We start from the raw sequence: 24,412 nt of genomic DNA on the forward strand, positions 1-24,412 counted from the left end.
ACTTTATTTCTTGTGCTTTCAACATAACCCAACAGGACCCATCTAACCAGGAAAGATTTAGGTGTTTCATCCATCCCTAACCTGCTCCCATCCCTGAAAGCCCCTGCACATTCCCAGTGGGATAGGATTTACATATTTATCCCAGGGGAGAAGACGATAAGGCGGCTTAACCATATGGCGAACCACGGTCTCTCGTCCAGTTACCAGTCCATGTCGGGTATGGGATTAGTTAGTCATTTATTTGTTTTCGGAAGCCTTGACTTGATGGTTAAGGAAGCCGTATCCGACCAGCGGTTACGTGAACCATCCTACGGCGACGAGAAGTCCAGCAATCCTCTCACACATAACTATCCCCGCATGGATTCAAACCTGCGAACCCATGCAGGGTAATCAAGCGTATTCCCAACGCTTAGCACAATGCGCCACACCACCAACCAAACACACATACCTGCCCCATCCTTTGCATTTGCATCCCCGGCTGAGGTTGGAATGGATGTGGCATCATAGGAACCCTGGAAAGGAAAAGTTAAAGAGCTTAAAATTAGTTTTCATAGCAATTGAATAATACTGCCTTTGTACAACATGCCAGGTGGACCACCAGCATGTTGTAAAATAGAGAGAATATACTAGTCTAGAATCTACTATTCCTAGTATTTCAATTTTCCTTTCTTAATAAAATTCGACATTGATTTTCTATGTGGCCCTTTCATTCATATCAAGGTCTGCACCAAAATCAAGCGTAATAGCCAGAACCTGATAAAAACCCCGATAAATGAATTTTGACAACAGAATCTCAGAATTAGTTTCATTTTGTTCGCCCAGTATCAGATTATTCAAGTAATTTGGATGTACCACGATGCTTGCAGATTGAACATGTGTCATCTTAATTCCATACTTTTATGACTGGAGAAATCGGCAAGTGCAATGTAACTTAAAATATTAAAAATTATAGGTTCATTATGTGAGCGATTTTGTCGCAATTCCGGAATTGATTTTGTTCAATAATGTGCAAGCCTAGTAATAACCGTAACAAAGTCATGTGTGACAGGCAGAACCTGATAAAAACCTCTCGAGATAAATGAACTGTTACAAACAGGAACTTACCTTGCAAACCCAGGTCTGAACTGCATCGGCATTCCCATCCTTATTGGCATGACATTCATTCCAATTCGTTGTTGCATTACTTGGGGGGAGTGGGGGTGAACGCCCGGCATCATACGAATCTGAAATATGAAAGATTCGACAATGAAAGAATTACAGTTACATAAATTATCAGTAGAGGTTACGCAAGACCCAATCCTTCCTCAATGCCTTTGTGCTTGTGGATCCGTATGTGTATAATGCAAGGATGCTGTAGCAAGAGTGAAGATACCTATTTAAGTGATTCAAGAGTCTTGCTGACACACTAACACAAATGTATGTCTGTGACGTTTCATCTGACCAAAATAAGACTTCTCAGATATTCGTGCGGCCGATTGCAATAATCAAAAATAGGAACCGCAAACTCTTGGTTATATTGGGCTAAAATCAGCTACCAGCACTTGTAAGCGGCATGTGGTTAGATTGTTTTGAATAAAAATGATAGTGAACATGTGAGCCCGTTTGTAAGCGCTAACTCTCCAAAACACTATCAAAATAAGAGTTGGAAATTTTGCAATAGCAAAGTAAAGGAGTGTTTGCCGGGATCAAAGGTCGGGGAAACGTCTATGGAGCCAGAGATTATAATGTGTGTCTTCAGTAATACTTCAGTAATTCAGTAATAAACAATAGATAACATTCTCACCTGCACCGGTCCATGGAAGCGAGGTTGGGCCATTGATATTTGCTGGGCTTGTAGCTGAGGTTGGACTGTAGACATGATGCTGGCTGCTACTGCTGTAAATGGAATTTTATATTTATGCCAGTGGAAGAGAAAAGTAGATAAGACGACTTCATTATATGGCGAACCACGGCTTCTAGTCTGGTTACCAGTCAATGTCGGGTATGGGTTTGCCAGTTATTTGTTTCAAGTGCATGGTCTCAATGGTGGAGAAAGTCATAACATATTTGTGGTTACATGTCCCACCTTATGAGGCAAGGAGTCTAGCAATCTTCTAAAACTTTATTATCCCTATGGGATTCACTTAAAATGATGTGCCGTCCGCTGAGATGGAAATGAAGTGAAGTTGCAAAAAAACTTTGTGGTACAGGTACACAATTTATCAATAAATGTGGCATGGCACAATGGATTAGTCATTAGAGTAGACATACTGCTGGCTGCTACGTCGGTGAATGTAAACGAATCTATGTTCTTTCAGGAAAAGCATTCTAGTTATAACAACACAGCATGCATTCTAAGTAATAATGCCTAACAAAACACCGTACCAAGGTAACATAATGATGGTTTCTGCCGCTGTGAATGTTCATTACACAACAGATGATTGGAATAAAAGAAGGCGCCACAAGTAGCATGGGAAACGTTTGAGTGGGGCCAAGTTTGGGAGGTATATAACGATAATAACAAAAAATCATTTTGTAATAGAAAATGAATTAGTCCTTAGATGTTACTACCTATTACATTAACTAGTACAGGATCACAAAGCGCGGTAACCACTACGGCCGCAGTTGCCTCAGGCAGCCTCTGCATCAAATTAATTCTCAGCAGGTGTCTTTTATTAGACTCGGTTCTCTCACATTAACAATGATTAGAAGCTGTTTCATATATACCGATTACTATTAAGGCGTAAAATGCGAGTTTTAATTTAGCATATCAGTATTTGGAAATCACCGAAATTTTGAACTATTCAAGGCAAAAAAATTGCGTCAAAATTCTTAAATTACATTGTCTTGAGAAATACCTGTTTGGTATTAAATAAAATCCAATGCCAAGAATAATTCCAATAAAATACAAAGAGTAATACATTTAAAATTTTGCTTTATTGAAATAGCCAGCTAAGTAATGGGAGAATTTCCATTGAATAGCTATAGAAATAGAATAGGATTCGTTATTCTAGATTCAATTTAGATACTACATTAAAATATGACTTACCTGCTGCTTTCTGAGCTCCGTCAGCTTGCCTCTCGTCCATCGTTGGTGTTCTACTGCCACTAGTGGGCACTTCATGTTTCTGAGGGCTCGGTGCCTCAACAGCCGTGGCTTGAGTGGGAAGCCTCATTGTAGGACGTGGTGCCATGCCTCTCGGTGCAATCTGGAATCCCGGCATCCTCTGCTGTGGGGCTGTCAATGATATAGAAGGCTTTGATACAATTATATGGGATGTACCGTCTGCTGCCTTGCAATTATGCAGGCATGAAGATAGAGAAAAAGTATTGCCGCCATATTTTAGCCAACTCAAAATATAATTGTAGTAATGATTCAAAGCTACTTGCGTACTACTTGAAAAGCACCCCTGTACCACAAGTTGAGAACCACTGGGGTAGACAATACCAAATAGATATCAGCGAATGCTTGTTCAGCAAAAAAGACATAAATTAACGCAGTTTAAAATCATCAACTACTCACCAAACTGTCCCATTCCAGGGAACGGAAACGCTGGTCTCATCATTATCGGCATACCACCAGGTCCCGTCACCATGCCGCCTTGTGTCCCTGGCACCGGGACCATGCCACCAGGCACCATTGAAACGCCAGGCATTGGTGCCATTGGTACACCTGTTGCCATAGCAGCAGTTGGAGCAACTTCTGATTCCTTTTCCTCATTTTCAGCTGCTTGGGAAAGCTCGACTATGAAAAATGTTTGTTCAAAACAATTTCTACAATTAAAAGTGTTAAGATATCGGAGACTATTTTATGAATGAGTTAAAGTAGAGAAATAAGAAGATTACCGGGACAACTATCAGCTGGTAAAAGATCAGTCTGCACTGTTAGGGGAGCTGGAATATATTTTCCAGTAGGTGGGTACTCCCATAGTGTGTGTACCAGGTTAGGGTTAGGCCATAATTTTATTCTGATTTTCTTTATTTTAGTTCTATTACGAGTTCGGGTCTCATTGTAGAATTTGTTTTCAGTAGAGAGTAATAAAATAGACGTAATGAACTGAAGAAAATTTCTCACCTCTTTTTTCTTCCGGAACGGAATCAATGTCAATAAATCCTTGATGTCTTAGCGCCACCAAGTGATCCACAACTCTAGATAACGGGATATAATTCACGCCGTACTCCTTTGACCAAAATTCTTTGAATTCTTCTTTCACTTCTTTACCAGGAGCCCAATCAACTTTCAAAGACTGAAAAATGTCGATGGAATATTCTCACAACTTTGCTTTTTGAATTTTGAGTAGTTAAAAGGGTAGAGTCCCTTGAATGGTGGTTATTTAATTTTTCAATCTCTCTTTTGATTCCTCGGACCTTAGGAGGACACCCTGCCCCAAACCCTACTTACCAAAAATTTTGCAAAGGTGAATAAAAAAGTCTGAAACATCCGAATATTGACTATTGCGATTACTTTTCAAAATAATATTTCCAAATATTGAATATACAGGGTGGTTGGTCACTAGAGAAATTGAAGGTCAGATGAGATCATTAATAAAATGCATGCTTATTTCTTTTTGATACGTTTTTATTACTCTCAAGTTCTAAGTTATTTTAGGTTGATAACTTTCATGTTCTATTTGATTTATGTAATATAACATATGAATAACATAGTCTCTTTCCACGAAATGGTAAGTTTATTTTGTGGAAAGAGATTATGCGATTTCTATTTATCTTTATAATACTATCTCGACCAACCATCCTTGTGGCAGCTGACACATACGCATCCGCAATAGAAAGTAAACAGGGAGGAAGGACTTGCAGTTCAGTACACAATACTCTGGTACACCTAATATAACATATGCTTTCAAAAAACTTTTAAATAAAAGCTGTTCGACAAATTTTCTGTTTTTCTAGCAACTACGCTGCATTTATAAAATGCTTGAACGATCAACTAATCCCCAGCATTATACCTTTCCATGTATCTTAATGTGTCTCAGCTTCTGCAGGGCTGTTGCGGCCTCCTCCCGTTTCTCCATACATATATACGCGCATCCTCGAGGTGGTATCATCTGGAAAAGAGAGAAAAACTATGTGTGCAGAATAGTAAGCACCGTTTTTACATGGTTTTAGATGGTTTTTCATGTTTTAGCAAGGTTTTTAGCGTTTTTTGGCAGTTAGTTTTCCCTTCTGTTGACATTTTATCGAGGTTTTTAACATGTTTTCGCATGTTTCAGAAAGTTTTTGGTAGTTTTGACAGTTTTTCACTAGGAGTTATTAGAAAGGAGTCCCCAATTGAAAATTTGAAAACAGATGAACCTTAATAATTAGTAGCAATATTCCTAGAGACCCAAATCAAGGACAGGTGATGGCGGTAACTAATTTTGTTCGCCTACTTTACATCAAGTTGTGTAAAGGGACTGAAACCTATGGGCAGGGGGTATATTTACTTGACTAACACAGACAGTCCCTGAACTCGTAATAGAATTAAAATAAGGAAAATCGGAATAAAATTATGGTTTAACCTTTACCTGGCACACATACTACGGGAGTACCCATTGCAAAATATTAGCATCTAGATACTCAGTTTCAATAGCGAAGTGGTTTGGTGTGAAATGCGTGAATAAGTATTGCATACAAAGCCACTCACATTTATGGATTCAATCTTCCCATGGTTTTCAACTTCTGTTCTGAGTTCCTGCTGTGAAACCTTTGACGACAAATTCCCAATCCAAAGAGTTTTTGAACAAACTGAAGGAAAAAAAAGAAGTTTAGAAAAATTGTCAGATGAAAAGGGGATGCCAGAAATGAAGCAAATACATTTGGAATGAACACCGTTTTGGATCATCCAGAAGGTTCTAGGAAAATTTGCCGCAGAAAATCTCACCATATGCGAAAAATCGCCACAAAAGCTTTTGCTGTAAAACAAGTATTTGTAATAAAAACAGTTAGGTTTTGAAATACCTTTTTATTTAAAAAGGATTTGTTATTTAAGAGCATACCCTAGCCCTATAAACCTAACTGTTTTTATCGCAATTACTTGTTTTACAGCAAAACGCTCTTGTGGCGATTTTCATGCGGCGAAATTTCCTACAGTGAGATTTCCAGACAAGCCTTCCAGAGTATTTAAGTATTTTTCCCAATTCTGCAGTTGAATTTTGTCAGTTCGGAGCCTAATCACCATTATTTCATCTCTCCACAGTACTACAGTGGCCGTTGTTAACTTGTGTGTTCTCATTTACACTTTGTCCAGGTGATTGTCATCCTGGGATAACTGTACTTTAATTCTATTTTCCACTCTTTAACTGACCAATGACAGCACAGCATGAAGGTATGGCATTGTGGGTAAAACTACTGAAGCATGATTTCTGGGTATAAATACTGCCATGCCGGTTCCAGGGGTAATTCAGTACTTTGATGCAGCAGTGGCAGCATTATGTCTCACTTTATATTCTGTTATTTGTGGTGACAACTGAACTGTTTATGTTAAGTATTGCTTTAATTCACACCAGTAAACAGCAGTTTGTCACTCCTTGATTTCAAGTGCTTGTAACTATGAGGCCTTGCTTTGAAAAAATAGAAAAAATGTTCCAAAATCATCTATATTTCAAAAAAGTCTGGTTAAACTCACGGCTTATGAATCCATCCCGTATTGGCGGCAATCCTCTGTCTCTATGCTCTCGGTCACGGTCTGCCGATCTTCTGTCACGGTCTGATGATCTCCTGTGATGTGATCTGTGACGATCACGAGAGCGTGACCGTCGGGACCTTCTACTTCTGTCTCGAGACCTGGAACGGCTTCGTCTTCTGTGCCGGTGATGATCACGGGACCTGCAGATTTCCCATTAAATAATTTTAAAAAAATTTTCATAGTTTGTTGTACTTTCCAAAACCTTCAATATTGGTGACCCTGATTTGGTTTTTAACAGGTTTTAATCAGTTATTTAATATGTTCAATATAAAAAATCCAACAAACCATATTAAAAAGAATAAATACAAAACCGTTCAAAAAATTAAACAAATCGCAGTTTGAGAAACTATGTGTAGAACTAGAAAAACTAGAAAGTTGTAACCCTCTAGCGACCTCTTCCTACTGAAAATTTGCTACACTTCTAAATATTGTCTCAATCGCTCGCTCACAACTCTTTCATCAGTATTCTTTCCAGTTTTGTTAGAGGGATTGGGACCTTGCTTTAAGCAAACAAAAATATTTGAACCAAATGACTTTGAACTGACCTTGATCTCTTCTTAGGTGACTTTGACCTTTGTCTTCTACTGGTTGACCTTGAACTTCTGTCATCTTGAGATGACCTCTCACCTTCCCCAAATTCTGAAGATAACCTGTGTGCAACAATCAGGAAGTTGTGAAATAGGCTGAATTAGCTTGGCCTAGGGATATTCAAACAGCTAATTTTGTAAGCACGAAATCTTTTTTTATCACTCCACAGAAGTATGTGTACCAATATGAAGGTAACTAATTTTCTTCGCCTACTTTACATCAAGTTGTGTAAAGGGACTGAAACCTATGGGCAGGGGGATATATCCACTTGGCTAACACAGACAGTCCATGGTTTGAAAATGGAACTAAAATGAGGAAAATCGTAATAGAATTATGGACTAACCCTATCCTGGTACACACACTGCGGGAGTACCCTTTTTTCTGCTCCACAAATACGCAAATTTCTTTCTATTGCAGAATCAAATGTGTATAGTAGGCGTTCTCGAAATTGGGTGAATGAGAGGACGTTTGTGTTATTTACTTTATTAGAAAACTTTTATTTGACTTAGCTCTGAGGTAACAATGCCCATTGACTAGATGCGAACAATACACGTATCACTTTTCTTCCGCGTGACATTGTGAAGGATGGGAATTTCCAAAAAAATTGTTAATACGTCCGAATTACCCCCTCAAAGTCAAAATGGCAAAACTACTCATTCAAGACCCAATTTACTGGTCTGGTGGTTAGATATTTAAAGCATAGGAATCGCACATTATAAAATCCCTATGCACACTGTCTCACCTAGAAGGAAATGAATTAAGCAGGATAAGTTGAACCAGAAAGGCTTATCAGCTTATCATGTAACTCGTTCTGCTTGCCTACGGCCATGTTCGAGGCCGAATGTCTTGCTAAAAACAAAGCAGCTATTCATTAACTCGTCTTATGCCTCTTTTTTAGCGCAAGAATAATAACTCACTGTTGTATCTGTTTATTGAAAACTTCCTGTTCCTGCTCCAATCTACGCCTCCTGTCGTCATCCTCGTGTTGCCGTGGTAACCTGTCTTCCTGGTGTTGTCTTGGAAACGAATCGTTGCCATTAGGAACCTGTTCTCCTGTTATTTGATGGAGCTGATCCACAGTGGGCAACTTGGCAAGTAGATCCATATCTCTGTGGAATGTTTATAGAAGGATTAACGTTGGACTTAGCTACAGTGATAAACCTAGGGTGCGCAAGGTTTTTGAACCTGGGGCCAAATAATTCACCCATCTAGACTGGTGGGCTATGTAAGTGTGAAAATGAACTATATTTACAGTGTCACGAAAGTGAAAGTTAAACACAAGATATACCAGTTTCTTTCATATCAGTGGCTTGCTGTACAGCACCTTGTTCTGAGCGGCATATGGAAAAACAACTCATATGTAGACTTTTCTCCTGTACACATCACCTTTACTAAGATCTAATGAATAACAACTCACATCCCAGGCCTATGTTTGTTCTGTTCTTGTGATTTCGGAGACTCATCGTCGCTGTAGTCATAATCCAGAATGGCTCGGTTAAATGAAGGCCGAGATGGAACGTTGCTTTCCTGGGCCTGAAATAGAAGATTAAACAAATAAGTTGTAAAATTGGTATATGTACCAAGTTAGGGTTAGGCCATAATTTAATTCCGATTTTTCTTATTTTAGTTTTGTTACGAGTTCGGGGACTGTCTGTGTTAGCCAAGTTAATATACCCCCCGCCCATAGGTTTCAGTCCCTTTACAAAACTTGATGTAAAATAGTCGAACAAAATTAGTTACCATATTGCCCCCATATTGGCACACACATATCTGGAGCGCCATAAAATTTAACAAACATAGGGAGTAAAAAAATTGAATAAAACTTCAACAAATGAGAATTAAAAAATTTGAATGAACGAAAATAAAATGCAGAAAAAAGGGGAGTAATCAAGTTGAATAAGATGGGTGCAAAGTTGTAGAAAAAAATAGTTTTTAGATTGTCAGTGGTCGACTTCAACCTTGCTTAGAGCAAACTTATTTATAGCTTTCTGCAAAAAGAGGAGTTTGCAATTTTCCATATTATAGGTTTTCACACCTGTGAATGTAGAAATGGTGGCTGCCTGTTGTCCTGGCGAGGTTCAAACACAGATGCTTGATGTGAGGGTTGAGGGGGCCGCTGTGTCATTGTTGGGGGTTCAGTATGGGAGGATGAGACTGGTTGAGGGGCTTCCCCTTTCGTATCATCCTGGAAAAAATTGAAAGGATAAGTTTTTAGAACTTTAAAAATGTAGCGAAAAGATTTAATAAGTTTTTTTTAATCAAAAGAAAAGCATGTTTGAATCATGTCATGTTATTTGAATAAAACGTACTCTCGCCCGACTATTTTTTATTTGTAGCCTATTGTGAGCTAGTTATTTTTGAGGTGGGCACAAGATGAGACAAAGGGGCGCGGATTAAAAAGTTATGAGTTAATTAAAAGCTAAACATGGTTCATGAAATTCAAGGATGAATTAGGTCAAGACCTAATGAAGAAAGTTTCTTGATTTTAAACAGCAGATGTCCATCCTAACATATGACAGCCTGTAAATCCGAAGCCAAATTTTTGTAAAGATTGCGGACTAGTCTGAAGTATACCAAGCGGTGGCATAACCCAAACCATGAAAATAGAATGAAAACTCTAGCAAAATAAGGGTCAGAATAAAACATTGAAAATAAAAGACAGTGGTCCCTAACCTTTTAAGCTCCATTTCCGGCGGATTTCAGCATTTATGGCCTCGTTTATCAAATCCACTGGCATTTATAGAGTTATTTTGGAATAATCTTATCAAGCAATAGAAATTGGAAGAACGAAAGAGTTTTCTAGTAAAATCAGTTTTGAGTCTAGCATTGTGGCACCCACCAACTGTTCTTTGGCCCCCTTGAGGGTCCATGGGCCCTCAGTTGGGAACTACTGTTGTGTGATATTATTGTACAGGAACCTGTTCAGAGTGCAAAAGCTCTAATCTCAACATACCTGCTGTCCTTTGACTTGATTGACCAGGGCTTGTAGTTGAGCCTGCTGTGAGTTTGAGAGCATTCCTGTCAGTTGTTGAATCTGTGGATTGTCAGGATTCGCCAGGAGTTGAGCCAGCATGTTTGTGAGAGAACCTGTGTCTGTTGACTGAAAGTTGGAAAGAATTATGTGAATGGTGTCAGACAGGGGTTGCGTGTGCTTTTACTTTACTGAAAGTCAACGAAACCGCGAGTTACGATGAACACAATTAAATTAATATGGTAAGACATTTTAAATGTTCACATCAGCCCTGGATTGAATATTTTACGCAACAGAAAATCATTATCTAGTGAAAAAGTGCCGAATCAAGTTCAACAAAGTACATGTTGGAAGTCAATATATATTTAATAAGTTCGACCAAAAAACATATCCATATATCCTGAACATACGAACACCTCGTACAGGGTGTCCATAAAGTCCCTTTACAATTTCAATTTTGTTATAAAGTTGGTTCTCAATATATATTAACCAGGTTTGTTGTTTTAAAATCAGATATTGTTCAAGTATTTTTACTTCATGTAATACATCTGTGAGGGCCAAAACAAAATATGGTATGGTTTTTCCTGTGGTATGTGTACCAGGTTAGGGTTAGGCCATAATTTTATTCCGATTTTCATTATTTTAGTTCTAATATGTGTTCGGACACTGTCTGGGAATATACCCATAGGTTTCAGTCCCTTTACACAACTTGATGTCAAGTAGGCGTACAAAATCAGTTATCTTCATATTGGTACATGCACTTCTGAAGCAACGAAGATTCTGGCCTTATCTAAATATTGCAGATCCTGATATATCAGTAGCTGTTTAAACAGAGTATTGTTCAAGGTGGAAAAAATGCACAGGAGTAAAAAAATAAACAAATAAAAAATACCGACAAACCTCTCCGATTGCAATGGAGGATACGTCTGCAAGTTGGGGCAATGATAACGGGGCAGGGGGCTGAGATGAAGCCGGCCCATCGGGTACGGGGGCCCCACCCATGACCAACAACTGCTGGACAATCTCAGGAGGAAAAACATTGTTCTTCTGCCAGAGGTTCAGGACTCTGATAATCCGTTGCTGTAAAAATAATGAAAACGAAGATCAATAGCTAATGCGATTTGTATAATATTCTTAATAAGATGAACTCTTTCAAGTCTCAAGACAAGCTGTATCACAAGAGCAGTGTTTATTTTGGTAACAACGTTGGTATCCTAATTTCATTATATGCACCAGTACCGGCCCGTTGTGAGCGCTCGCCTCTTCCAGCCCACAAACATCCTCGCGTTTCTAATTTTGGCCCCAAAGTCAATCAATTGTCGTAACCACTGCGCTAAGTGTAATTCTACATTATAATTATTACTTATCGATCTTAAGTAAGTTATTAAGATCTTAATAAGTTATCTTATTACTTATCGATCGGTAAGTATGTTGATAGATAGGTATTTGTCTGTTTGTTTGTTAGATACACGCAATATCTCACAAAAGCGAGGGTGAATCTGCTTCCAATTTTGTATTTGCATTCATCATATCTAGGATCAGGAGCCTATTGATATTGGATAAATTAAGTCGTATATTTAGCGAGTTATTAATTAATCAGTGATAGGACACACGGTGTCACCAGTCCGTCAACCAGGCCGTTTTCAACGGGGGGGGGGGGGGGGGGTTTTGGGGTCCGACAGGAATTTACACCGTGCAACCACGACGTAAGTCGCAACGCCACTAGGTGTCGCCCAACTAAAACACGATAAATTGCTCGTGGTTAAAAGGGAAACGCCATCGACTAAATCCCAGCCTTTCACTCGTTCATTAACGGCGCTTCGCTATGTCTTGCACCTCGTGGGTAGCAAAACGCCGTTCATTACATTCCAGCGAATTGCTAACGAAAAGCTGTTAATTATTTTCAATGTTTCCCTCGCTTTGCGCCTCGTGGATAGTGAAACAATATATTACAGCTAAGCTGACATGAAAGAATTTCGATAAACGCCGACTTGAAGAACTTATAAGACTTCGAGGACTTTTTTGATTGAAAATATTTTCGTGTATTTTAACTTAGTCGAGATGGTTTAGGCCTCCTCGGCAAATTGTGTCTTAATTAGTTGTTTTCATCCTCAGTTTCAATAGTGACCGAACATAACAGGAAATTTTTTCTTTTCTTGTAATTGAGCGCGTATAAAATAGCTCTTAATAAAAAGTATTTAATATCTATCGCGGATAGATATTATTTACAAACAAAAATACATAACAGCCGAAATGAAATATTCAAATCAGCACAGAGTTCAAAAATGAATATGCACATAGAAAGAAGAAAGGACAGAGAAATAACGACTAAGAACGGTATGGTATGTTTGTGTACTTTTGTTTACCATCGTCATCATAATCAAATTAGGTAAACCCGATTCCCAAATTTCCGTCCGCCCAATAATGGAGAATAAAGTTGGAAAAACGTGTTTTACTTTTTGAGTCTGCGTTGATTTAAATTTTTCATGTTATGTGTTATAATTTTTTGATTATAAACCAATACCTCCAACTTAAAATGAACGATATTGTTATCAACGACGTCGGGATAACGATAAAACCTTCGATAGAAACCAAATAATATTTGGAAGCTATTTTAGACTGCAAGAAATTAAAAAATTTCCGTTAAGTTCGATAACTATAGAAACTGAGAATGAAAACAATTTATTAGGACAGGATTTGCTTTTAAGTTTATTGCCGAGGTGCACAACATATCTTGACTATATTGAAATATACGATAACAAATGTAAAAAATTTTCAACCAAAATCGCCCTCGACGTCTTATAAGCACTTCAAGTCGGAGTTTATTGAAAACCTTTCATGACGACTGTTAGTTATTGCCGTGCTACACATTGCTGCTTTCGATTGCGATAAAAAATGAAATAATTGTGAAATGTTTTTAAATCAGAAAAGTGGACGGGGACGATAGGATGCGTACGGCGTTTTCGGTTTTCGGCCATTCATATGTAGAAAATCTTAGGTTAATCGAAGCAACATTTTTCCGAAAATAATTTTCGTATCCAGATTTTCAGAGTTTCTACTGCATTATTATAACATGAAGACGGGCAGCGTTACATTGCGTCAAGATGATGAAGCACGAGAGTATTCGTCATAAGAGAGAGAGAGATAGCATTATGCTATTGTCGCTTTCAATTCGCATCGACAGCGCGCGATTTCTACTTTTTTGAGGAAACATATCTCATTTACGAATACAAACATATACGCGGGGATAGCGTTTATTACGTCAGGTATGATTGAAGTCGGACGGTGTTAAATTACGTCGGGGTGATAAAGCACTGGAAAAAAGTAGTTTTCACCGGATTGTTATGTAGAACAATAATAAAAAAAAAACGAATTTCAAACGGGGGGGACACGACTCCCGTAACCCCCCGCTGGTTGCGCCACTGGGTGTCACTATGGAGTAAAAGCGCATGAATCGAAACCGCAGCTTCTGTTTTGGGGGATCTCCTAACTTTCGATCGATAAGTCTTCGGTCTCCGACCGATATTCTCGTTTATGGTCTCATTAGCTATTAATAACAGTGAGCGCTCCATAACTTCGCCAAGAGGCAGGTCTAATGTTATTTGCGAGTAAATAGGTGTGCGTGGGCTTACAGAACAATGGTTACCTTTATAGATTTGATTGATTACGTACATCTATTTGGCCATACTGAGAGACCTCAATTTCTCAGAATAATGTTTTTAAATATTCTAAATCAGGGGTGTGCAACCTTTAATACAGGAGGGCCAGATACAAATAACTGAGTAAAACCTCGGGCCGCACTTTTATTCAGCATAGGTTTTGTAGCAGTCACAGGCATAAAAATTTTGGTTTTTGATCTTATGAAATGCGTTGTTCGATTCGCACAAGCTAGCTGTTAGGGCGTTGTAACATCATAGACATAGACATTGCAGCAGACAGGGATGGCCAATTCGAATAAAGTATTCGAATGTATTCGAATATCTCGTCATTCGAATATCGGAATTCACGTTCATAAGAATATCGGATATTTGTGTGACGTCACACATTTTCGACGCCGCTTTCAAGACGTTTCCGTTGAATGAAAACATTCTCGATAGAAACTTGCGCGTGATTGTTTTCATCACTCATCAGCGTAACGTCTTATTTAGGCCCGTAAACGCCTTTACGATTGTGTTATTTACTCTAAAACGAAAATTTTTCACAAATTTGTTTCACGATAACGATAAGATTTATTTTATTTTTGTACGCGCACGGAATTGTGAATCTGGTAAATACGTTCATCGGCGGCGAGTTTCTAAAGACAACGCAACTTTTTGATTGAAAAGCGGCAATTTAAAATACTGAAAATAAAACCGTAAACAATATAAGTTTTATTGAGGCCCGCGAAAATTTAAAAAACGCTTTTCTAGGCAGTGAAAATCGCAAAATTTCGTGTGCCTATGGCACACATTATGTTTGGTAGGCGTTTAGAAACATATCGTCACTAATTGAGGGCGGAATTTGCCTGATTATCCATTACTTTGAATTGCCGTCGAATATTTTCATGTTAACACGATACAAGGTTTGAAACGCGACTTTTTCCCTGGTTGTGAGGATGTATATAATATATTCAATCTAAACTAAAGTATATTCAATCAATTTTATTGTGATGAAATAAATTTTACTCTGAGATATTACAGCATATATATGGATTTTTCGAACGGTTTTATCTAAAAATAATCAGAGTGGCAGCATTTCGATCGAGCGGAGTCACTGTTAACAAGTACATCTAAATATTTGCCGAATTCGCAAAATACGGATCAAAACAATATTTAATCGGACAGTTTACCTCATGTTTTTATTTTTATGACCGCGGATTGCAATGGTATATAAGAGTGGTGAGGATTTTATTTTGTCGACGCAATCGCAGGTTAAAATGAAGACAATTAAATTAATAGATTCAGATTCAGATTCAGATATTTTATTTCGTCATGCAAGAATCAATATGAGGCAAAAGAAAACACAGTAAATTGAAAAAACGAAAAACATTGATTCATTGCAATTGACGCGGGGTCGCGAATAGACTCAATGAGTCATCTAGTCAGCGACACCTTGGTGCTGTATTAAAGCAGCAAATATAGCAATGAAGCATATAGAACAACAAAAAAACAAAAATTTATCTTCAGAAAGACACAAATCATTGAAATACAACAATAGATTCGAAATAAAATACACAAATCATGGAAAGACAACAGTGACATTTTAAATATGCCCGTGTCGGTCACGAATTCATCACTTTGCACAACAGAAAAATATATATTCGTTGTTATATTATTTGTTGTAAAAGTCGAGGTGGCATAATCGCGGCGATGAATATGTATTTTTAATTTACTGCTAAACTTTATATGTATATTCATTGTATGAAATGAATTATACTCTACCCTTAACAGGATTTTATATAATTATTTGAGATTTTTCTAACGGCGATAACGAGTTGGCAAGATTGCAAAAATACGCATTAAAATTAAATACATCAGGCAGTTTATCTCGTAATTTTAGGTCACAGATCGCCGTGGACCAAATAGTAATGTTTTTTTTTTGACGTAAGAAGAAGCAACCGCGAGTTACGTTGAACACATTAAATTAATATATAAAGATATTTTAGAATATCGTAGTTGTCATGTATTGAATATTTTACGTAACAGAATGATCGTTATACGCTGAAAAGACGGCTCTTTTAACGAGCGCGAAATCGCGGTGGGTGTTACAGGCGGCAATGGGAATTTCCGATTTCGAAAATCCTGGCCGCGCGCTGGCAGTGGTGGTTATCTATTCTCTACTAATTTATTTCTAATTCCAAACACAACAATATGTTACACATAATAACAATATACTGGTAGGTAGTAGAATACCTCAGGCTTAAATATTAGAATTTTTAAAGGCATAATGGATTTTTGATTGTTGTTGCCCCTATTGCCAATAAATTTTATTACTCTCAGAAAATATACACAATTATCTGAATACAAGTAGTATTTTTGTCAATAGACTTGACTATTATCGTAATATCATGGTACCAATGATAGAAAGCGTCAGACAACTCCTTGGCTATCTTTTCATATGGTCATTTGTACAAAGTGAATAATGTTAATAAACTGACTGTGTCACAAGTTGCTATCATTTTTTATTGATAGCTAATAAACTATCAATTACTTTGTGTACATATACTGTTGGTTTGTGGCTTCATTCTGTTATTTCTATTGAAGCTTATTTCCTAATTTACTGGGTTTTAATTAATTAAAACAAAAATGTGTTATTTTCGATTTTAGAATGTATTCGGAATTCCAGATTCGAAAACATTATTTTAGAATGTATTCGGAATAGTTTAGTATTCGGAAATGGCCATCCCTGGCAGCAGAAAGGGATTTCAATGACTTGCACAATTACTTTCAATTTCTAGAATTGGCACTTCTACAAAAGCCAAAAAAATTATTTTTCCTTGTGGGCCGCATTCGGCTCGCAGTTTGCACACCCTTATTCTAAATTATCCTTAAAACACAAAATTTTAAATATTGAATATAATTGAGTTTAAATTGTTTCAATTATTTGATCCATATTGAAAATCCGTTTAAGTTTCAAATCCAACTTTTCTTTCCAGGTCAAAGCCAGTAGTTTAACATCTTACTTAACACCAGTCCTACCTTCTCCTCTTGTGGACATTTATACAAATGTTTGAAGGTGACGAGAATATTTTTGCACAGTCTCGGCATGAAGACGTCTTTCTCCTGACCAAACTGATGTCTTGATTGCCGAACGACCGAGTCTATCACATAGAGTCCGGGAACTTTGTATTCCGGTCGACACTGTAAAAATGAGAATTGTTCTAAAAGTTTGGGAATCATCGCATTAAAATAGAATTAATAAGTTAGTAAAAATGAATTATTATTAAGGTTCCAGAATAGGCAAAGGAAGAAGGATCCACCTATGTTAAGTCATGCACTTAGAGCAGGCCTGCACAACTCAAATTACCACTAGGGCCGCAAGGATAAATCTGAAGGCCCGGCGGGCCGCAAACTTTGCCACATACATATTTCACAAGATGAACTTCAAATCAAAATAATATTGTGAAACAGTTAAATTTGATGAAACACTTTCATTACTGGAAAGCTTAAAAATATGAAGAATCTTATTTTCTTGAGTATTTAGTGGTTCATCTACCTTGAAAACCCACCCATCATTTTCAATATTTTTATTTTATTAGAATTAGGTATTGCGTGTTGCAGTATAAACTGACTGCAGGAAAATATTTTACTCAGGTTCAGTTTTGTAAAATCGTCCCACATATTCAGTCATATCTAACATTTTTAGATATTTCCATTGCAGGCTGGACAAACAATCCGTTTAGCAGCGATAGAAATTCCTCTGTTGTACTTTTTCGACTGTTAAATTACATTTTTCTACAAAATCTGCTCCAATTTTTTAAAGTTTTAAGGTAAATAGCAATATCTTTTGTGCGAGAATTTCTGCAGCATTCATGAATGAAAAAATTGTTTTTCAAGTTCTAAATTTGAAAAAGAAACTTCCGTTTCATAAACTGCTAGTAAAAAATAGTGGGGTTATTAATAGGTTGCTAATATGCACTAATGGGTGCGAGATTGTATACCGATATTGTTTTGAGCGTGATTCAGTTTGAATACCGAGATATCTAAATCAGGGTTTCCCAAACTGGGGGGCGAGACGTCGAGCGACAAAAATTTTAAGGGTCACGAAGGGCACACCAATTTTATACCAAGTTCGATATTTATTGAAACTAGTGCAAAACATAAATCTCACGATTTCTAATATGATCGGAGTAGCGGCGCGCTTGCATAAATAACAATGTAACAAAAAAAGCAATAACAAAGATTTGTTTCCAAATCACCCGCGGGCCGCACAGAAGTATCTAGCGGGCGGCATGCGGCCCGCGGGCCGTATGTTGTGCAGGCCTGACTTAGAGTCTGCTATTATAATCATGAATGATCATCTGTCCATATCTCTATGTCATCATTGTGCAAGCAGTCAAAGGAAGTAGAAAGTAGGGGTAAAATCGGGCCCAAAAATTCCAGCCCAGCCCGACCCAGGCCCGTGGGTATTGATTAAACCCTACCCAGCCCGACTAATTCACTGGATTTGCAGAAACGAGCCCGGAGCTAACCTGAAATTTCATATTTTATTTAGGAGTTCTTTGAATTGCCATTTATTTTATAACACGTATTCCTTAGTTTAGTATCCATACATATGTTTAGTATATTTTTTATAAACCTATATTTATTTTAAGAAAAAGTCAGCAATAGAGAAGCCCGACCCGGCCCGAACTGTGGGACTGGGATCCGGGGTTAAAAATATCAAAATACCTTTTGTATGAATTTCTCCATACTTTGTACGATGTGTTTGTAGAACTTGATTCCTTTTATTGCTTTCTTAGTCAGGATTGTCATCTTTGCTCGAGACACTGGGGGTTTTGTCTCGTAGATGCTTGAAAGCTAAAATGCAACAAATAGTATGAATTAAATACAGTATATACTCAGTAAATAAAATAAATAAGCAATGATGTTGGTCGTTGAAACTATGACAAGTGAACTATTGATTAATAAGAAACTTTTGTGTTTGAGTGATGGTAAAAACTACATTACTCCCGAAGAATGTGAACCAAGATGCTGAACGGAACATAGTATGTGTACCAGGCCATAATTTCAGGTACAAATGGGAGTCACTTGGCTACTCCTCAAACTCGTAATAGAACTAAAATAAGGAAAATAGGAATCAAATTATGGCCTAACCCTGGTACAAATACTACATTCCGATGTCCTAATACTTTGCATGAATACAAGATGAAGACAATTTTTTGTGAATAATCTCAGCTGGTCAGCATGAACCCAAAATAAATAAAATAGAGTTTCACCTCATCATTGAAGGATTTCACAGCATCCATTTTGTATTGACTGTATCACTTTTTCTAATTTATGATGGAAATACTGTTACTGCACCTGTAAGTGTGAAATAAACAAAGAGTTTAGGCAACCTAAAAGTGAACCTGAAATTAACCAACAAGACAAAAATGCTATGATATACAAAGTACAAAATCAAGACATTTTTATGCAATTTTGTACTAAACATCACATCACAAAGCATGAATCAAACATTTCTAGATAAAGCTAGACCAGTTTGGCACAGTTCAGCGATTCCAATAATTGTCTCCATATTAAAAGACATCATTTATATCAATGAGTGCAAATCTCTCCTTTACAAAACAGTCTGGGCCATCATATCGGCAACAATCTGCAAACCGGCATGGTGCTAATAAACTGCACCGTGCAATCCAAAAACATCACCATTTTATTTCTCAATAAAATAAATCGATTTATCGTTGTTAAAAAACAAATACCATATCATTCACAAGTTTTTAGCAAAAAAATTTAGTTTTGGTGATGTGGAGGTCCATGAACATAAATAATAAATAGATTAATAAATATAGAGACAGGCATGGCACGATCCAACGTATATAACGCCCCCATTTCAGAGACAAGTAGAGTGTTTGTTTTATTGAACAAATGACAGGGAATTTTGGAATCGGAGAACTGTGCCCACTATAGAGGTTGAAAACTGGGAATTAATCAAAAGTATCAAAACATCGAAATTAATTGTATTTCCTATATAATGTGCAAAAATGAATTTGGTAAATACTAAAAATTTTGACTAGGAACTAAAAGAATCAGTAACTATTAGTTTATCTTTGCACTGCACAGAAAAATAATTTTTGAGTTTGAGAGAGTAGCAGGACAGGATTCACATATTTATCCCGTAGGTGCGGTATTCCTAACGAACATATTCCTTTAGTCTAAAAATGCCATTTTAGGGTAAAGAGAAATGCTTGTTATCGGAAAGTAACACGATTGGATGAGTCTAACAGCAATTGATAAAAGTTGAAAAGGCTGAACGATAAATATTAAAAAGGGGGACCAGATTCATCACACTCAAAACAGAAAATGTGAGATAACATATGGCAGAACGATATCTAATATTTCAACGAGAATATCGGTCAGAGACCGAAGACTTATCGATTGAAAGTTAGGGGATCCCCCAAAACAGAAACTGCAAATTGATTCGAAAAATTTTGCAATCCCGAACTGGATTGTTTCGATTACGGATTTTAGGTTTTGATTTTCAGCCAATATCAAAAATTTAGGAAACAATAGCCAACTCCCCATGTCGTCGTCAAAATAATACTCGAGGAAATACTTTTATGAAGAATTCTGCAAATCCGAACTGAATTGTTTCGATTAGTTTCCAGCCAATAGTCTATTTACCAATCCTATATATTGTGTCAAATACGAAGGCGCTAACCCGGGTTGCGGCGGCTATCCAAACACAGCCTAGCGATATTTTGGTGAGGAATTCTGTAACCTCGAACCTGATAGAGGGATATGGACATTGCTCAATTAAAGAGTAATTATAAGTAACGAGATACGATCTCGCGACGTGTATCCTTCGCTCTGACTCAATAGCGTGGAAAATTTCTCGGAGGAAACTTGCGCATCGCGACGACGTCGAAGTTACAAGAGGGATATGGACAATGCTTTAAGATTAATCTCGAGATACGATCTAGCGGTGTGTACCTTTCGCTCTGACTCACTTGTGTGAAAATTTGCGCATCGCACACATACATTCAGCGCGTCTCAAAAATCTCTCGCTTCGTAAAAATCGTTCTCCCGATTTGCAAAAATCCAGATCTCTTCATCACTAATTACTTAATAACTTGCTAATTATACGACATAATTCATCCAAAATCAATAGGCTTTTGGTACGAGCTATGGTAAAAGCGAAGCAAAAAAGACCGTATTTTAAAATTGCTTTGCGGTATGGCGCATTGTGTTGAATAATAGGAATTCTGTGAGAATGGTTATGGACGAAAAGATCGCCGGACTAGCCAGCGCTGGTCAGTTACTGCTCTGATTCAGCGTATTTTTTATACAATAATTTTACACGGATGTACTGAACAGTACCGGTATCTAAAGTTGAACAAACACTCTCAAAATTAGTGACAAAGTATAGCAAACGTCCATTTTGCACTGATTCAACCTATTTTTTCATACAATAATTCTACGTAAAAAACACTCCCAAAATTCACAGATTACAGGATTAATGACAAAGGATGTTCATTGTGCTCTTTTTTATCCAATAATTTTACACGGATTTACTGAACAGTACCGGTATGAGGTCGCAGATGTATTGAACAGTATCTAAAGTCAAAATCACTTGCACGCGGGTGCAGTTGTTTTGCACACCGTGAGCTATAATTGCACGCCGGGAATTCTGATTTGCACGCGGGAATTTCTGATTGCACGCCCAATTTCTCGTTCAAAAAGAAATCCAGACTGGGGGTACACGCTTCCCAAAGTCTGAAAGTACTGGAATACTGAATTAAATCGGCAACAAATTGTTACTTTTCTAACGTAAGTTACCCTATTACCGCCACTTTTTATTGCAATCCATTCGAAGTCTTAAATACCTTAGGTAACAGTATCTCTATATTGTCTCGGAACATCAGCTACCAATCGTAGAAAAAAATGCCAACAGCAGCGAGTCGCGAAATGAATTTTCTATAGTGACACCTCGCAAATATAGCGGAAATGTGGGTATGGCAATACTAGTAACTACGATTATCCTATTATCGCCACTTATGTCAACATTTTTTTTCAAACGCTTTTCTCTTTGAATACATAATCATTTGCCCTTAAATTTTTAATGATTAAAGAGTGTTACTACCGCTAAAAGGTTATTACTTTTATTTATCTCAAACATTTTTGTGGGCCCTAGGGTAGCTTACCCACTTTGCGACCACATTCTATTTGCGGCCATCAACTTCATCGATTAATAGAATACCGAAAAAATTAACAAACTGCGACGATATTCCTCACGCATTTTCGTCCACTTATCCCTCGTAGCTCTGCGAAATTACACTAAAATGCGGCCACAAACAAAAAACTGAACCGAAACCTGACCGAAAACCCGCCTAAAGAGAAAAAACGGACCATTTTTTCATGTCGCCAACTACCCATTGTCCCTTCAAAAAAGCTTGAAAATCTATACAAATATAAGAGAGACAAAGATGAAACTTGGCAGGTGGGTAAGGTTGTGTTTCTTTTAACCATCTTTAAAGTTTCGCGTTTCAACATTTAAAGGAGGGGGAATAGGGGGTGCGCATTTCCAATATGTCGATAATATCTTTGTCGACCAATTTGTGATCACCGTGTTTTTGTCTGTTTGAATTCTGTGATGCGGTGCTTTGTTTATAATTTGACAAGTTGTGTTCAAAATAACCGTGTTCTTAAAATATATGACGATCAGAAATGCAATTAGAAGCCCAATTTTTTCAAGCATGGCTGCGTATGTTCTAGTCTCAACACAGCAAAAGCGATGTTCAAGGCTTGAAATCCGCAGTCGCACACTGATCCTTGGTCGCAAATAAGTCTTCCGAGTGTCATACTTTGGTGGTTTGTATAACTTTAACCCCTGGTCGTAAAAAGTTAATTCGAGGTTTACCGTGTAGAATAAATGACAATGCACCTACGTTGAAATGACATCATCAAACTTAAAAATTGCGCATCGTAGCATGGCAGTTCTGCATTCACATTTAGGCTATCTGGCGGTCAGCGAAATCGATCAGTTTTTATCACTTATGTCGTCGCAATCCGATAACAACTCGTATTCAACGTTTTCTGAAAGTGCAATAATAGCAATACTGCAATAGGCTGACCGGTACCGTAACTTACGTTATATAAAAATTTCAGAATTTCTGAAACATTTCCATCATTTCTGATTGAAGTTACCGGCACCGTACTAGCCTACTTAAATCCTGTAAATCCATGATACAGTACACAGTCTGACAGAGGACCGGTAGCCTAAATCCTGAAATCTGTACCGGTACCGTAAATGCTGAAATGGCGAGACTGAGACCTACAGTACCGGTACCGGTACGGCCTTCCGATTGAATTTCATTATTGTAGTTCAGCGCTCCGAGCCAACGTTGAACATTTTCTCATAAATTCGCGCCAGACAATATCAGTACAGGCTATAATAACATATCAAAATACAGAAACAAACTAACCACGAGAAGCCGAAATTCTCGTTCGCCTCGTGCAAAATGATGACGTCAGTGATTGATTCCCTTGATTTTTCCGCTTTTTAGAATTTCCCTGTTTCGGGCTCGACCGAAATGTATGTTCTCCGACCTCTGACCCTAGAAAAATTACCGCTCCACTTCATTTTCGAAATTTTGACGCTTACAAACAGGTTAAAGTCGTTAAACCATCAGTTTATTCGAAAATATTTGACCATGTACTGCTTACAGGTGCTGATAGTTAATTTTGTACTAGTCGCTCAAAATGTTTGCTGAACCAATTTTTGAATATTGCAACCATTCCAAAGCCCATCGGGAAACATAATGACAATTACATAAGGTCACTAGACTTAGAAATCTTGCATGAAAACACAACTGAAAACTTATAAATAACCCACAAAACCACTAAACCAGGCAATGTTTACAACGATGCTCGAATATCTGTCTGAACAGCTCGAAATATCTCTCTACCAACATGATTATCTACTAATTGCTGATTGGCCATTATAAATATGGCGGATACAGCGAAATAGCCATAGGTTATTTTTAACAAAATCGCGAAGAAAAGTATGAAAGGGTGAAATATCTTTATGTAGTAGAAACATATGGAAGGTTTTGTTATATAAAAAACTGTGTTGCTTAAAGTCGATTTTCTTTTGTTGAAACGGCGACTGCTTGGTATGTACCAGGTCACCTAGGGTAAATAAAAATTTGGAACTGAAACTGCTTCAAGTGTGGTATCAACTTATATAGCAACACGATTCCTCCATCTTCGATTGCTCAAATCTAGGTCCATCGATCGGCCATTAGTTGCGAGCAATTTTGCTCGTCAACACCAAACACCACCGACTCAGCACAGCAAGCCTACACCTTGTATTGTGTTTTTGTCTCTTTTTTGTAAAGATTTAGTTTTTGGAATCTTTTTATTGATTACATTTGTTTGTTTGACTTCTTTTTATGCAACCTGTATCAAAGTTAGATTTTTTTTGCTTTTTAGGCGTCTCCTTTCACCGTGAAATCCATTTTCATGTTTTTCCCTTGTTTTTGTTTGCATCAA

At 37.5% G+C, this 24,412-nt stretch overlaps 1 protein-coding gene across 3 annotated transcripts in view; it reads right to left on the minus strand.

Annotated features, from left to right (window-relative positions):
* The window catches only part of LOC120337380 (uncharacterized), a 36,509-nt gene extending 13,017 nt beyond the window's left edge, over window positions 1-23,492 (minus strand). For 2 of the 3 annotated variants that reach the window (XR_013478015.1, XM_039405139.2), the window contains exons 1-19: window positions 23,344-23,492; window positions 19,138-19,222; window positions 18,590-18,718; window positions 16,898-17,059; window positions 11,121-11,300; window positions 10,203-10,349; window positions 9,285-9,434; window positions 8,667-8,782; window positions 8,167-8,358; window positions 7,207-7,311; window positions 6,602-6,801; window positions 5,621-5,721; window positions 4,944-5,042; window positions 4,055-4,226; window positions 3,503-3,724; window positions 3,029-3,217; window positions 1,784-1,875; window positions 1,105-1,223; window positions 449-512 (exon numbers count right to left, since the gene is read on the minus strand). Coding sequence is in view for 2 of the 3 variants with exons in the window: in XM_039405139.2 (XP_039261073.2) it covers window positions 449-512; window positions 1,105-1,223; window positions 1,784-1,875; window positions 3,029-3,217; window positions 3,503-3,724; window positions 4,055-4,226; window positions 4,944-5,042; window positions 5,621-5,721; window positions 6,602-6,801; window positions 7,207-7,311; window positions 8,167-8,358; window positions 8,667-8,782; window positions 9,285-9,434; window positions 10,203-10,349; window positions 11,121-11,300; window positions 16,898-17,059; window positions 18,590-18,718; window positions 19,138-19,167 (2,469 nt within the window). In the remaining variant the exon portion in view is untranslated. Of the gene's footprint in view, window positions 1-448; window positions 513-1,104; window positions 1,224-1,783; window positions 1,876-3,028; window positions 3,218-3,502; window positions 3,725-4,054; window positions 4,227-4,943; window positions 5,043-5,620; window positions 5,722-6,601; window positions 6,802-7,206; window positions 7,312-8,166; window positions 8,359-8,666; window positions 8,783-9,284; window positions 9,435-10,202; window positions 10,350-11,120; window positions 11,301-16,897; window positions 17,060-18,589; window positions 18,719-19,137; window positions 19,223-23,008; window positions 23,150-23,343 lie in introns of those variants that run through there. The other variant, XM_039405140.2, reaches the window with a different exon arrangement.
* Window positions 23,493-24,412: the final 920 nt, after the last annotated feature.

This window comes from Styela clava, chromosome 10, assembly GCF_964204865.1.
Source record: "Styela clava chromosome 10, kaStyClav1.hap1.2, whole genome shotgun sequence".
NCBI classification, from domain to species: Eukaryota; Metazoa; Chordata; class Ascidiacea; order Stolidobranchia; family Styelidae; genus Styela; species Styela clava.